General features: G+C 36.6%; 1 protein-coding gene across 1 annotated transcript; it reads left to right on the plus strand.

The window, feature by feature from the left end:
- The first annotated feature begins 868 nt into the window (after window positions 1-868).
- LOC135690268 (dipeptidyl peptidase 9) lies at window positions 869-16,948 on the plus strand. The gene is made up of 19 exons (XM_065207777.2): window positions 869-1,951; window positions 2,676-2,955; window positions 3,444-3,478; window positions 3,919-4,009; window positions 4,126-4,190; window positions 4,917-5,023; window positions 6,044-6,203; window positions 6,869-7,111; window positions 7,959-8,029; window positions 8,515-8,596; window positions 9,171-9,330; window positions 9,540-9,590; window positions 10,062-10,159; window positions 11,654-11,794; window positions 12,610-12,712; window positions 13,465-13,514; window positions 14,005-14,147; window positions 14,932-15,043; window positions 15,345-16,948. The coding sequence occupies exons 1-19, from the start codon at window positions 1,388-1,390 to the stop codon at window positions 15,435-15,437; spliced, it is 2,649 nt and encodes an 882-aa protein (XP_065063849.2). The 5' UTR covers window positions 869-1,387; the 3' UTR covers window positions 15,438-16,948.
- Window positions 16,949-17,069: the final 121 nt, after the last annotated feature.

Consider the following 17,069-nt stretch of genomic DNA (forward strand, 5'->3'; position numbering starts at 1 on the left):
AGATTCGAAGTAAACTTCCTATGTAACGTTGTTGGTAGCAAGCATTAAACCAGTGGCGGATTTAAGAGGGAACAACTAGGGACAGTTGCCCCTCCCTCGACGAGTTGCAGCAAGTCTAACGCCCCTTTTTTAGAAATTGTGCGCCCCTTTTGAAGAATGAGAATCAGGTGAAAAAGTTTCTGAGACCGATAGGTTAATTTGCTTCAAGGATTACCTCAAAGTTATGTTGTTTATTCCAAAAATAAATCTGAAATTGTTGTATACAGCGTACTCTCGTCACCAATTCTTGACAATTTTTCAGCACCCCCACTACCAACTGCCCCTCCTTCAAGTTTGCTCTGGATCCGCCCCTGCATTAAACTAAAATGCTGAGCAACACAAGTAAGGCGTGGTGGTGCGGTCGCTGCGAAGCATTACGTGTGTTGCAAGGCAAAGCACAAAGCAGTATTAGAGTTACATGTCAATTGATACATTTTTGTAAAGCCAGAGGACAAAGCAAAAAAATGGCAAAACACTAGCATAGCGAAGAAAATTGCCAAACTTTGCTAGATCAAGGGGACACTCCTTCACTGTCATTGTGATGCAGGCCTTTTAGCCCCTAGTTAGTTGCACAAAGTCAATTTTACATGAAAAGTTTGGCAAAGGTATACATTTTTCCATCTCCAAATGGAGCTGAGTCCCTTCGTTTGGATACTATAAATGCATTCCCATTCTACTGCCTCGGGGCTCAGGTAATTTTGAGATATCGTTGGTGAAATTTCTTTTCAAGATTCAAAATTAAGATTGACCCAACGAGTGAATACAAAAAAACAATGCATTCTAGAAAAAATGGGAGTTCCCAGAAGGATAAAAGTTCTCAATCCTCGTATTGAAAACGAGGATTTTATGTAAGCGGGAAATGGCGGACTTCGGAAGAAGGACAGTGAGCGGTTTGAAGTACTCGGAGAGATTATTTGCATCTATAAACAGCTGGTTTCCATTGTGACTCTTGTTCTTATGTTTCGTAATACTTTTGATTTATGTAACGTAAATTAGCACTTTGAAGTGACCTCCTGAGGCCTGAAAAGAATTGGTGTCTAGTATAAGGCCGCGGGTTTTTATTTTCAAGCGTTATTGCAGACATTTTGGGAAGCAATATTTCATAGATATATTTATATGTTTTGTTTGATTTGTGGGTAAGCTATCTGAAAGCTTGAATGCTGGTTGACTTGCATAAGATCTAAAGTAGAACAAAATGAACAGTTTTTCACAGGTGTGTCTGGTTACACCCAGTTTTAATTTGGTTGCTGCGTGCCGTGAGAAATTAAAGTTATCGTGGATCGAATTTATTTTAATGCCTGAAATACATTGAGCATATTAGTGTATAAGCTTGAAGGAATTTAAAAAAATGACAAACGAAGGTATGGCCGATGGGAAAATGGAGTGGAAAGATATTGACAATTTTATTACGAAGACCAGACTATCTCAGTTCAAGGAATGCAGAAGCGTACCAACTCAATTCACTTTTTACAAAAGCATTCTCATATTTCTGGGTATACCAAGAGATTGTACGGACGATTTGCCATCGTGTGTTAATACTCTAATGTACATAAATCTTGAAGAGGACCTTAAAAACAGAAATAGATATGAAAGGATGAATGATCACGAAGAAAGTATGCAAATGGGAGCAGATGACAACAAAGATGAAGAGGAAGAAAATAGTCAGGGCAGAAACTGTATCAGTTCCTTTCGATGGAATCTTTTACTCGAAGTTGATCCAACGATGCTGGTGGACAGCACTGGAATTCCAAATTATTCTAAGGAAGAAGAACTTTTGCGAGAGAGGAAGAGATTGTCATCTCATGGAATTACTTCATACGAGTTTCATCAAGATAGTGGTCGTTTGTTGTTTGCTTCTGGGAATGCTCTTTATTGGTTGGATGTTAAGAATATAGCTGAAGGAAAATCGAAGGTATTTAATCTGCAGACTTGAAATTTTTCCCTCTGTCCTGAGACATTTCTGCATAACAGATTCATGTGCACATGGTTAATAAAATAAAAACCCTAAAACAATATGAAATACTTTTGATGAAAAATGATTAATGAGAAACTAAAAAATGCACAAAAGTTTAAGATGAAGCATTCAAAATGAGCAGTCTTTCCAGTCAAATTTCTTAGTATGATGCCAGCTTTTGCATTGATGCTTGCTACACCAACATACCAAATTTACTATTTTCCGTGAAACCCCTCATTCATGATCAATTTTGATAAAAACCGCTTTCAGTATTTTGAGGTTTTCATTGTACAATCATCGTTTCAGCTATTATCCCCTGAATTATCTTGTCTAACACTGCGTTTTGGCAATGGTAGACACCTTGGGGGGAAGCAAGGGAGGTGGTCATCCCCAATACTTTGGAGGAAGATGGTCTTTTGTTCTAAAAATTAATGGGAAAATGTGATGTCATCTTATTAAAGCAATAGGCTTGCCACCCCCCAATCTTTGACCAAGTGTGCACCCCTGGGTTTTGATCTCTCCTGGTGTAATTTTTTTCAAAACATTAGCTTTTCATTTTAGCATTGATTCATCCTAAATTATATCAGAGCTTATTCAATAATTTAAAACACAATGAATTACATTGCTTATATAATCAATTTAGGCCTGTATATTAAGACACAAGCCTTTCTTTTTCCAACAGCATGCTGTACCATCTCCAGTATCAACAACCCTCTCTGGAACCAGGATGGATGCAAAAATCTGTCATCGCAACCCAGATCTAATTTCATTCATATATCATGGTGACATTTATGTAGCCAATGTCCATACCGGCCAAGAACTTCGCCTGACTTTTGTGAGAACTCTTTGGTGTGACGACTGTGTTTCTGCTGGTATTCCTTCATTTGTCACTCAAGAAGAATTTGATAGATTTACTGGCTACTGGTGGGAACCAAAAAGTTCAGAAAACATTGAAGACACAAGTATGATGATTTATATTATCAACATTTTAGAAATTAGATTTGCTCTTTGAAGTTTAAGAAGACATTTTGGCTATAAAATTTCTTTAAAATGTAGTTTAGTCCCTTCTTCAAAGAAATGAACATGTTATACAAAACTCCTGCCTGCTGACCTAGAGAATCCTTTCTCCTTTGTGAGAAATAAGGCAGCCTGTTTTTCCAAATCTCATATAGCTAGTGAAAAATTTAAAAAAGTAGTCAAAGTTTAACCGTAAATAACATATTATACTTGTTACAATAAGCAACAAGCTTTTCAGTGTCCTAACACTATCTTTGGAAGCTGAAAGTAGCAAACAATACAATGAATACAATAACATACAATAAAATATTGTTTTCTCTCTACTTTCAAAAACATTTAGCAAACACTGTTTTATCAAAGCTCTGTCAATTTGATTTACATAATTTACCTTATATTTCTGAAATGAGTTGTAATCAAAAGTTTTGTGTTTTAGAGGATGTTGAAGTTCATAAAATTCTTTACGAAATGGTAAGACTGTAAAATTCTTTTTTTTAATGATTGTTAAATAATGAAGCCATTTATACTTAATCAACATATTTGTTTATTTCATCTAAACTTTCTATGTCCACTCTAGCAAACTTAATTCCTTATTTTCAACAATCTAAGCATGTCTGCCAACTTTCTAAGAAGCTGCATACCATTTGGTAGGAAGAGTGTCATCATATTTTTCTATCTTGATGGTTTTTTCTAATGGGCCTAGCAGATGCTAAACATGTGAGGGCTTAGTATGGGTCTTGCCCAAACACATTTGCCCTATTGAGATCGGACTACCTGACTGAAGTGCTACAAATGTTGCCTGAATAAGGGGGGGGGGGGAGAGTGCTGCAACCCCTAGTCCTTATGTCTCTATGTCTTGTGAATGTTTGTATGTATGTGTAGTTTGTAATTTAGAAAGATTTTTCCTTAAGGTTGATGAAAGCAAGGTTGGAAAGCAACACATTGTATCAACAGTCAGTGAGAACAACACTCAGGTGGAGACATACCGATACCCAAAAGCAGGTATTCTAGTTTCTTTCTGTAATATTATCATATGTCCAAAAAAACTTTGTGATATATTACCATATCACCAAATTTAGTTACTGTTACTTAGTCTATGCTTCTTTTTAACTTTTCAGGCTCACAAAATGCAAAATCTGCTCTTCGCTTGGTGCAGTTTAGTTTCCTTAAAAGCAAACAGGAGGTTTGAAAAGCATTATATCTTTTATTTTGATACACTAATTCGTCTTTCTCTCTTTCTTCCTCTTCTCTTTCTTTGTTTTTTGCTCTTTCTACTTCTCCCACATCTTCTCCTTCTTCTTCCAATTTTCCTTATTCCACTTCTTTGCCTCCATTTTCTTCCGCTACATCCTCATCTGTTATCTTCCTCTCTTTCTTCTTTTTATATTCCTTCTCCTGTATTTCTTCTAATCTACTTCTCTCTCCTCTCCCTCTTCTTATTCTCCCTTTTCATTCTGTCATCTACTTCTTCAATCTCTCTGAATTCTTCGCCCCCTTTTTTCCTTTTTCTCATTCGTCTTTTTGTTCGTTTTTCTCCTCTTTTTCTTGTACCCCTTCGTCTTCTTCTTCATCTTTATTGAAATGCTTTTTCCCCTTCTTTTCCTTCCTCTTCCCCTTTCTTCCCCTTTCTTTCTCTTTCCATTCCTTCCTCTTCCCCTTTTTTCCTCTTTCATCCCCTTTCTTCCCCTTTCTTCCTCTTCTCCTTTCTTCCTCTTTCCCTTTTTTTCTCTTCCCCTTTCTTCCCCTTTGTTCTTCTCTTTTCCTTCTTTATCCTCCTCCTTTTCTTTCTCCCTTTTTCCTTTCTTCCTGTTCTTCCCTCTTTCCTTCGTCACCTATTCTTCCCCCAATAAAGTAATATTTTGTTCCCATTTTTCCTCCATGTGCCTTCTTATACTTAATATTTTCTTAGATTTTGGATGGCAGCATATTCGAGCATGATTCGAAAGTCGACTTGAAGGAACTCATCCCCTGGGCAGAGTATCTTGTTCGCTGTGAGTGGATGAGCGATGGTAAAAGGTAAGCCATTGTTTGGGACTCCAAAGCCCTGAGGTTTTACCCCCTGCTGTTCCTGAGATTTTACCCCCTGCTTCCCTATAGAATCTCGCATGTCCCTTCAATGCAGATGCCCTATTTTTGTATTCAGCATTCACTTTCATAATTTGCTGAATTTTGAACTTTTACTCTAAAACTTTCAGCCAGAGCTTCAAGAATGAATACGCAGAATTTATACCTTCTTTATATTTCATACCATTTGACCAACAATATTGTTTCTCACCGAACCTTCCCAACCCTCAAACTCTTTATCCTTACTTTCAACTGATATAAACTTTGTATCAAGACATGATACTTTATTTATAGCATTCGATAGCCTGATAATCAGCTTTTTTCTCCCCTATTACAGCTTCTTTCCCCTTCCCTTCAATGCAAGTTGCGTTTTCCCTTCCATAAATACACGTTTTATCCCCCCTTCCTCAATTTAATCTCCATTAGTTCCATCCCAACTAATACAAGAAATGTTCTTTCGTAATGTTAGGTACCTTACCCAGGGGCGTCGCCAAAGGGGGCTGCGGTAACCCCAACTTTTAGTCAGTCGCCACATAAAGGATTTTTGCCGGGCAAAAGAAGCAATTTTTGTACTCTTCCTGTAACCTTTGTGCAACAATTCTAACGTATCACAGGACCGAAACGTATAAAAGCAGCATATAAGAGTGTTTATCTTTTGGCCACACCCTTAATGAATGAGACACGCCCTTTTTTGTCGGCACAAATCACTTCTTTATCCCTCCAAAAAATTGTTTGGCTTCGCCCCTGACCTTTCCTCCCCCCCCCCCCCAGTCTAAGATGTATTCTTCTGCAATTGATACTACCGAGGGGCAAATCACTCCGAAAAATCTCGTACACCTTTGGTGGAAATCCTATTGTTTTATCTGGAAATCACCAGAAATCCTTTTGTTTTAGCGAAAATCTCATACGCTATTTGCAAGAGTGAATTGCCCCTCGATTCAGACTGTTTTATCCTTTCATATTGCTTCGTAGTATTTGGGTCCAATTATTAAGTCGAAGACAGAATCGATTGGCTTTATTGCGCATCCCGTTGACAGCATTCAAAACCATTTCATCGACAGAAAATTCACAGTGCAACTCTGCTTTCAAAATTAGCATTATTTTAGAAGAATTATCAGACACATGGATAAACGTACGTTCATTCGGTATTTCTTTTATTTTGCTCCTTATTTCCATAATTTAAATTGATTTAATTTTTTGTAATTAACGATTATTTTCACATACCTCCATCAAGCCTTTCAAATCTTTATCTCTTATTGAACAGTAGTAGATGATAATGAACAGGTAGTCTTTAACAGTAGTAGATTTTTAATTAAATCAAGAGTGTCAACTGTCTTGTCATCGATTTTGTTTTTAAATAAGAATTCACTGACCATTGTGGAATTGGTTCAAGGCTCGAAATAAGGTCTAGTTCAAAGCAAATTGTCATTGGTTCTACAATTTTGGACAAAATTTTTGGAACTAACTTAGAAAATCGATACCGGTTTAAATTTGTACGTTTTCCTTCAAATGTTCACCCCCTCTCCCCTTCAGCAATGTTGCGTATGGAAGACACATTGATTTGCAACTTACAACATTGTACTGGGGGAGAAGAGACAGCGGTATTCTGTAAATTTGTGAAAGTAGCTGGAATTCCAATATATTTTGTCCAGGGTTCTAGAAGCCACCCAGCTCCAGCCAAGGGGATAGTAATTCTGATCAGGCATTTGAAAAACGAGTTATAGGAATTTAAACTTTATCATTACTACTTTACTTAATAACAACTTCATCATTGTAATTATTTGTTTATCCAATCAGCTGTCCGATATCATCTACTTCCTACCTTCCTCTAACTCAACAACAACAAAACTTATTTGGTCGTCAGAGAGGTTGGGTCACAGACATCTTTATTTGGTTACTGTTGCTAACGAGGCGCCCTTTAGTGGTTCCTATGGCAACGATTGCAATAGTCTCCAAGGCAACGGAAACAATTTGCATATCTGTGACGTGCTGAGTAATGCTGAGTTGACTGAAGGATCATGGGCAGTTTCACCAAATAAGGTAAATTGCTAATTCATTTTACACACCAGTTGACATCTTCACCGCGCGAGAATTGCTCAGCGTTTATGGTTGCGAACTACGGATCCAACCTGGGTCTGTGGCTCGAGTCTCTGCCATGACCAGACTTTCACCCAGAGTGAGAAAAGTCATTAGGTCTATGCAATTCCTGGCGTAGGAATCACGAGGTGTGGTCACATCGAGATGAAGGACCAGGAGACTGCTGGATAGGCTTAGCTTCTCGGTGTCCTAAAAACCACCTTAGGATGCAATGAAAAGTACACAGTAGTATCTTTATAACGAACATGCTTGAACACAAATCATTCACAAGCCAGTGTAGATATTGCTGGATAGCTGCATACAGTAGCAACTTAGAACCGCCCTGTTCTACTCACAAACACCTGCACAGCTTAGTCAATACGGCATCAAGCACTCTTGAACAGGATCTAGATTAGCCAATATGCTTTGTACATAAACAGTGCAAAAACCACCATACTGATTCCTTGATGATCGCATTAAGCATGGAACTCACAGTTGCAGCTCAGATTCGTCCTGTTCTACACATAATAGCGTACACTTTTTGATTAAAATTATTCACCCGTGTTTTGTGGATTTCGATCCACAACTGGGTATATATTTTTCTTTGTGTTCTTTCAGGCCCTTATTCTGACATTTTATGCTCTCAGGAGTGTCAGACGAAAAAGCTTTTAGCCAATATGTTATCAAATGTTTGCTTTTTTCAAAGCCATTTTCGAGTTCTGTGCCGCCAAAGAATTGTTCATATTTCTTGTGTTGTTAATTGATCTATTTAACAAATTTTGTAAAATTATACTGTGATTTTTGTTTCCAGATCTGGGTTGATGAAAAAAGACAACTGATTTTCTTTGTTGGAAGAAAAGATACTCCGCTTGAGGAACATTTGTGAGTTGTTATTTGTTGTTTAAATAGAGCTGATCATTTTTCAAACTTTGATACCTTCAGGCACGTTTAATTTGTAATCAATGTAGTTTAGCGTGTTTTAAGTCGATGAATAATCAGTTATGCTCGAAACTACTAACTTATATTTCTTTCAAATGTACAAAGTCATTTTTCAATTTCATTAAACGTTGAATTTGTGCTAGAAATTTTAATTAGTCGCAAATCGAATGTGAATTATTAGTAATTGTCTTCTTGCACATTGTGGGATATCTTATTCCTGTGCATTGTGGGTTATCTTATTCCTGTGCATTGTGGGTAATCTTTTTCCTAGGCATTGTGTTTAATGTTGTTCTTTTGCATTGCGGGTAATCTTTTTTCCTATGCATATTTGGTGATCTCATTCCTGTGCATTCTGGGTAATTTTATTCCTATGCATTATGGGTAATCTTTTCCCTATGCATTGTGGGTAATGTTCCTTATTTTCCTAGGTACGTGGTGTCCTACCGATTTGGCTCCGAAGTAAAGAGATTAACCCAAAGAGGCTTTTATCATATTAGCCAAGTTGATGAGGTAAATGTCACAAAAAATCCTAAAAAGTTTGTCTTCTGAATTTTATTTTCGTTTCCTTTTTCATGTTGAAAAATCTTTACCATATTGAAAGTTTGTACTTGCGATAAAGTGAAAACTATTGAAATTATGTGATCTATTCATGATTTTGATTTCGACGAAACACCTTGAATATGCAGAATCAGTTGAACGTATTGACTGAGAAATTGTCTAGTAGAAGATTATTTTTGTTTGAAAGATTCTGTTGTTTTCTGTTGCTTCATAAATTGTAGGACGAAGACAGAATTATTGCGAGTTTGTAAAAAAGATGTCTTAATTGAATTCAATGAATATGTTGCCACAAGTTTCATTGAATTTTTCCATTTTTAAATATGCTCAACTGTTTTGTCACATAAACGACAATGCTCTTTCAGAACATATGGATGTATGTTCGAAATAAGAAAATTCAAAATTTATTTAGTTTTTACGTCATCATTGCACCTTTCTGTGATCAACACATTCGGTTGAATCATGTAATAATCATTAATTATCATATAATTATCATATATTTATCATATTATTATCATATTTTTCACAGAGCTGTCGATGGGTTGTCACTGTTGCGTCATCAGTCAGCCACCCTTGTCAGGTCCAAGTGTCAAAAATTTCAAGTTTCCAAGGGAACCACGTCATTTCGAATCCTGAAAGGAATTTAAATGTTCAGTTGAATTCACTAGGATGGCTGGAGACACCGAGAGGTTTGTGATCGAGGTTTTTTACCAGAGGTTTTACGTCTAACTGAACCAATGATATCAAATTTGATAACAATAATTCTGAAACTAAACAAATAAAGAATCTAAAAACTATTATGGTAAAATAAAGCGAGCACAGTATGCTGTTGATGTATTGATTCTTGATAAAAACGTCAACTCCATATGGTTAAATAGATTTTACTGTTTTTTTATAGAATTAAAGTTCGATATATCCCCTGAGTTCTTCTCGTATCGAAACAAAAAAGGTGAGGACTTTGTACTTTTTTACTTTGTCATAAAACCATGTTTAGCGTACCCAAACTGACATGCAGCACATCTTATACCTTGGAAGTCATTTGTGGACAAGGGAATTCACATCTAATTTTTTGGCTATTTGATCAAAAAAATTTTAATGGCGTCATCAGATCTTCAACCTGCAGATTAACAGGGAAGCCAATGCCTAGTGTTGCTTTTCTTACTGTCTATGCTGTCTCTTAATTGCCACACTGCTTAGCAAGTTGCTAGTTGGCGTAATTCATTATAATTTATTCTGATTTTCGTAGTACTTTGTCATTAAAAGAGAGGTCAGCTCACTTCATCTAAGACGTTGTTCGTTGACATAATTTATGATGATTTATTATAATTTTTATATAAAATTGTGATTACCTAACTTTATCCGTTGATTTTGGATGTTGCTTTTTGGCATATTTTATGGTAATTAGCCCAAATTTTTGTAGGACATACAGTGTATGGTCTCATATTAAAACGGAAAAACCTCGATCTCAATACAAAACATCCAACTGTTCTCATTGTTTATGGGGGCCCTGGAGAGCAGGTAGGTACTTTTGAAATTGAATTGAATTCAAAGGTTGCATCGCATAGATCGACAATTACTTTTGTCGACGTGAAAATTAGGCATCGAATTTTCCTGCCTTTTGTCAATATGATATCTTCTGTTCATTCCAAGTTGTTAGTCGAATTCAACATTAATTAGGTCACAGACTTTGCAATGGAAGCGTTCCTGTCTCGTCACGTGATGCATAAATTACTGACCTCATTACAAAAAAATGGTCACATTACGTGGCCGATCAATACTTTATCATTTTTGTTGATTCGAAGAAAGGCAAACTTTTATAAGGTACTTTGGAAGTACGCAAAGATCTCGCTCAGTTCTTACTGAACAGGCTGCCTACAGGACAGAACAAATTCTAAGAGTAGACAATAAGGCTGTACGCGTAGCTATTTGTGAGAGGATTTTTTTAAGTTGTTTTTTGAGCTCAATGAAGGTACGAAGTTACCTAAATATAACTGCCGTATAGCAAACGGGATTTCATCTAATCATTGCTTCAAAACATCAGTTTCCTAGAACAGAAGACCTTTCTAAAAAAGTCTTTTTCTTTCTTACATAACCTATCCTTCCCTGAGTTCTCGGGAGTTTTTCCGTGGAATTCTCTTCGTCCTACTCTGTATCGTAACTGATATGTGACATAGGCAATGTCAAGCAAAGCCTTGAAACCCATTGTTGCTCTTTCTAAGCAGATGCGCGTTTGGTGATGTTTTTTGCCGTCAAGAACTTTTAATTGTTTCTATTGACTTCCCGATTCTTGCACGCATGATGCGTTGGCGTGCGTGCGAAGTTTTCGGTTTGCTTCAATTAGATTCAAACGATGTTAGTGTTTTTTTTGATAAATATTTAATAATAGGTGCTTTTGTTTATCTTTTAATTAACCAAAATATAATTGACATGCTGTGTGCAGCTATTTTCCTATTAAACATGTTTTGAATGCTTTCAAATCGGATCTGATCGATTTAGGCCAGGTGTATTTTCAATAAATGTGACGTCATATTCGATTGTTGTTTCGAAAATCGAATTTGAACCTGTCTATGCCAAAAGTAGAACACATGTACCGTAATGCCTCAAACAAGCGCCCCCCTCGAATAAGCGCCCTCCCTCGAATAAGCGCCCATCCTTCAACCTTCAGAAACGGGCGCTTATTCGAATTTTCGATGACAACATAATTGGAAGGCAATTCACCAAGAAAAATTGAATGACCAACACAGTTTGTTTTAGTTTTCATTCCCTTTTTTGCCTTTCCATCATAATAACATGCTTCAATTGAAAACACATTCATTTTATTAGTCACTTCAAAATCTATTTTTGAATAAGCGCCCCCTCGAGTGAGCGCCTCCCTCGAATAAGCGCCCACCCTGGAGCCTCAAAAATTAAATAAGGACCCGGGCGCTTATTCGAGGCATTACGGTACAGTTCTGTGTTATTTTTCTTTAGGTTTTCAGATCTTCTAATCTATTGTGTTGGTTTCTTCTGTAGATCGTCACGAATTCCCAGAAGGCCCTGCGTCGTACCGGTCTCCATTCTCTAACCTCGCTTGGATATGTCATTGTTATGATCGACACAATGGGTTCGTTCAGCAGAGGTGTTGCATTCGAGGCTGTGTTAAAAGATAGAATGGTACATGTTTTATGAAGTTGTTTTGATTTTAGCCAAATTCAAGGAAAAGTATGGGGAGATGAGGAAATATGTTTCTGGCTCTTGGGGATTCGTAACATGAAGTGAAAATTTCTAGTTTTATTCTGTATAAATTAAGGTTCTATTTATTATTGAAACAGAAAATGATACCTTTTTTTATTATTATATTTTCGTTATTATTATTATTATTATTATATTTTCTTTTGTTAAATAACTTAGATAACTTATTTGGTTTGTTCCTTGTCCCTTTGTTGGCTTGAGTGACAAACTGGTTAAATATATTGTAAGTGCCATTCATAGAGGTGACTCGATGACCTTGTGTCTTTTCCCTCTATCAATGGCACCATGTGAGGTAGCTGTTGCCTAGCCTTAATGTTTTAATTGCTTAAATAAAAAAATAAAAAATACCTTTGTTCTTTAAATGCAAATCACCAGAACTGCCGAGAAGATGGCTGCCTAGGCCGTTAAGAGCAAGCCATCAGATTTATACCGGGGGTAATTGTTAAGACATAAACAAGATAAGGAGTTATTTAAAGCTTTCACTTACCCCAGAGGTTTTTACCCCCTGCTTCCCCCGTCTTTGACAACGTTGGTGACAGCCCGGTGTATCCAGATATAGGTATCTTTTGAGGTTTCTAGAATTTTCGGGAAATTCATTTGTTTTATTAGCATCTCAATTTTTTAGAATGCTTTAAGTATTTTTACATGTTTAATTTCTGGGCCTGCTTTGCCCAAGGTACTGCAACCTGTGATCTCCCTGTTTCTAGCCAATTTACTAAATTATTACAATTTTGTAGGGGACTGTGGAAATAGAAGAACAGGTGGAAGGCCTCGAATTTGCAGCACAGAATTTTCCTTTTATTGATCTGAACAGGGTTGCCGTACATGGATGGTCATACGGTAAGTGACCTTTGGCTTTCAGGTCAAAGGTTAATTATCTGTGTGTCAGAGTTCAAAGAACTGTGAGAGCAAAGAGCAAGAAGTTAGTCAATTTCTTTGCCCTAATGTGTCTGCTTGAGTACCTTAAAACTGATGTTCAGAAATTTCTGTTTGTTGGCGAATGAACAGGAGCCAAGGATTTTTTTATTTAAGTGAAGGGTTAAAAGGTTGTTGGTTAAAAAGCTAAATGGTTTCCCATTTTTTTCATTTTCTGTTTCGTATATAATTCGATTTTCTTTCCCCATTCCAGTACTTTTGTTCACCTCATTTTTCTTGATAATTCTAAAATACCAAGTTCTTCCCTTCCTGTAGTCCCTTTTCAATTCATGTTACCATTCTTTAAAGTTTGTTGTTCTTTTTACCTAAATGTGCCATCTCTTTCTCTTTTTCATCATTCTAATCTTCTACTTTTATAGGTTATAGTTTATAGGTCATAGTTTATAGGACATAGTTTATAGGTCGCAGGTTATAGGCTTATTTGCTCGCCATATGCCCCTTTCGATTAAGATCCAAGAAAGATTTTTTTTAGTTTTTGTCTTCTTTTAAAATTCATTTGGTCATCACATTTTGCAACTTCAACCTTCCCTTAGTTTTCATAAACGCTCTTAGGTTATTGTCTCCTAGTCCTAAGTTTGTGCAATGACTATTCACTCTCTCTTAATTGCGAATTTCTTATCAATTCTCAAATTTATATCGTCTTTTTATGCTTGTAGGAGGCTATTTATCACTAATGGGCCTAGCCCAGCGGCCGGATATATTCAAGGTGACGCTTTTTTAGATTTTTAATACCTTTTAGCTAACTTTTATTAATTTGGCACCTAGTCCAGTTTTGATTAAAGTTTGTGTTTATTTGAAACAAAGGCAGGAAGAGAGAAAGTTACCATCAGTACTGGCTTTTCTTCACAACACCGTGGAGTACTTCAAAACAACCTTCAAAATTTGTATTCGTGACTTTTCACGAGGCTTGATGATCCTCATCACCTCATAGCATATATTGATTCTGATTGGCCTAAATCAAACATTGTGATCTGATTATAGGCTGACTTGTTTTGTATCAGCCAATCAGATTCGCTGCCAGTATACACGTGTAAAAACTCGTGATTTCTCATGTTCCCATAAATGGTAATTTTCAGCGCCCTGAACTTTACATAATCTACAACTTAAGAACTTAAGAAACTGGAATAACAACTATTCTTTTGCGTGAAGTATCCTGTTCAAAGTTGATTTAATTTTCCATTTTAATTTTCTTTCAGGTAGCCATAGCTGGTGCCCCAGTTGTATCATGGGAACTTTATGACACAGGGTACACAGAGAGGTATATGGGCCTCCCTCAGAATAATCCCGAAGGTTACAAACGAGGCTCTGTATTGAGTTACGTCAGGCAATTCCCAAAGGAGTAAGTTGTGTTTGAGATGGTGCCTAAGAATTTGAAACCTTCAAAAATGGAGGGCGTATTTTTAGGAACCCCCGGACAACAAGGTTTGGGAAAGTCCATCCGTGGTTTTGCTTTGCTTGAGTCTTGAAATTTTGATATTAAATTTTGAAATTTTAGGGTAAAAATGTTCTTGAAATTGTATTGTGATGCCTTTAGGTAAGAACGGTTCAATTCTCTTGCGATGTCTGATTCTTCATTTAGAAGGATCAAGCGATACCCATATGATAACACAAGTTTTCAAGACTCCTAAATGGATGTTGATGTTTGTTAGCACCATGAAGATGAAGTGCTGAGGGCAGTGGCGGACTCCTGGGTGGGCGAGGGGTGGGGGTCATCCCCAATACTTTAGAGGACAATGTTATTTTCTCCAAAAACAATGGGGAAATGTGACCTCATCTTATTAAAACAACGAGCTTGCCCCCCTAATTTTTGACCAAGTGTCCCCCCTGATTAAGGCGGATGAACGGTGCATCAGTTAGCCGGGTGAAAAACGTGAACTGGTTCTATCTGAAAATTTGCAATGCATATCACGTCATTGGAAGATCGTTGGCCGTACTTCAGACCTCCGAACCTTCATGTTTTAAGCTATTGGTTTTTTGTAACAATCTGGATTCCTGTCTAGTCCCTTGCTCATTGCATTGAGAAGTAGATGGCCTAACTCATCAATGTCTTTGTTCGATTTCCTGTCATGTGATCGAGCCTTTTATGTCACCTGATTAGCAATTAACAATCTGTATTTTTCTAGGAGCAACCGCCTGTTAATTGTCCACGGCTTAATTGACGAGAATGTCCATTTCAGTCACACGAATTTATTAATAAGCAGCTTGGTTCAGGAAGGAAAACCTTATCAATTGCAGGTAACACTCTTTGTAACTCTTAAATACCACAGTATACCACGGTAAATACTACAGAAAAGGAAGGTATACTGCAATTAAACAGCGTTGTGATATTGGCTGTATTTATCAGCATTATTCGAAATTATTCAACAGTGTTTTGCAATACTATGCTGTGGAAGTAACACAAGTGACGTTAATCTAATACAAATGTTAACCTCAAATAGTAAATACAACGAAACAACACATACCTTGGTAGTAACTACGTTTTACCATCACTTACCACTGTAAACTTGCTAATTTTGGTTCTTGTTCTCATTTCCAGATCTTCCCGAATGAGAGACATGGCATTAGACACTCATCTTCGGCGCTTCATTTTGAAACTATGCTTCTTTTGTTTTTGCAAAATAATCTTTAAATCAGTCTCATATTAAACTCATTTGTGGCGCACATAGTGAATCCGGATAGGCAACATTGCTAGATGTTATATTACTAGGAGAGTGTTCCCTGACCCTAGGCGATCAATGATTCATACGTTAATACAGTCAAAAAAATCCTCGACGTGTATAACACGAGCCTAAATGAATTCTCCTATCCGAGTTCCTTAGTTTCGCCGTCATTCGCTTCTCGTATTACTTTATTGCCGCCGTTAAGTAAACGCCATGACGTAAGAGCCATGACGTAATAAGCATAACGTAAGAGCCATGACGTAAGAGTCATGACGTAATAAACATGAAGTAAGAGCCATGACGTAAGAGACATGACGTAAGAACAATGATGTTGGAGGCAAGACGTAAACGCTATGACATAAAAACAATGACGTAACAGCCATGACGTACGAGTCAAGACGTATACGCCATGACGTAAGAGCCACGAAGTGTGAATCGACTACGCCTGTTTGATCTGATAACATTCTAAAGTGTTGACGTCACAAAAATATGTTTTTGAAATTTGCAAAGTTGGATCCCATAACCTGAAAGAGCATCATGAAATACCCCTAAATATGCTAAGATAGTTTTATTTGTCACAAATTTGAGAAGATATGGCCACGTAAACACATGCTCTTTCCCCACCAAATCATTGTAATTGGGTCTCTGTGAATCTATGTAATTTGATCTTTATGATAACTTTATGAACCAATCAAAAATTATCCATTACTAAACTCCAAATCTCTAATTGTCGGCAAATCTTCCAATTTTTGAAGTTTTTACCTGATTTTGCATATTAAACAGTAATTCACTGTTTATTTATTTTAAAAAATTTTTCCTGGTACAATTTACCTACATTGATCGTTATTTTAGTAATTCACTGTGTTCTTTAAAGATTTATTTCGTGACGACACACTTTACAACTCCTGCAATTAATACCCAACTTAAAACAGAAATAGCTTAAGGAATATTTTTCCAAGTTGAATGTAATAAAATCGACAACCCTGTTTAAAATTGCTCTTTAAAATTACACATTTCTATAAATTTTGCATATTTTTGAATGATATGCCTCCCCGATTGTAACTTTTCATCCACAATGTTAAATTTTCGTTCGATAATTTTTGAATTTTAAAATTCATTCGTACAGATTTTTAGTTCAATTTTGTATTTCCTAAAGTTCTCAATATGCAAATATACAGCTGATTTTTTGTTTCTCTGTCTGTTAAACATCAAACACTACTTGCGTCTGTTCAAGAAAAGGATTGCTTGGTAGGAGAACGAAAAAGGATGTTTAAAGGGAGAGGGCAGTAGTGATAAAGTAAGAACGAGATGTACTCTAGAAAAGATATCTTAGAAAACGAAGGCAAAAGTAAATTTTTGTCACTTTTCCCATTAGCAAGGAGTCTGGCCCTCTGAACTTAAGTTGAATGGAATTGTCACGATACAGGGTTCCCTTACAGACAATGCAAAATTACACGGATTACACGACACAGCATTACGAAATTAACATTTCAAGGTTCTGCTAAGGGTATATAAAATGTTGTTTCATAAGTTAGGTTTAGCCCTGTCCAAACTTTTGTCGTACTGCCAGAAGCTCTGTCGCTAGTTTTGTTGTGCCTCTT

This window comes from Rhopilema esculentum, chromosome 1 (genome assembly GCF_057945365.1).
Source record: "Rhopilema esculentum isolate cy_ngs chromosome 1, ASM5794536v1, whole genome shotgun sequence".
NCBI lineage: Eukaryota > Metazoa > Cnidaria > Scyphozoa > Rhizostomeae > Rhizostomatidae > Rhopilema > Rhopilema esculentum.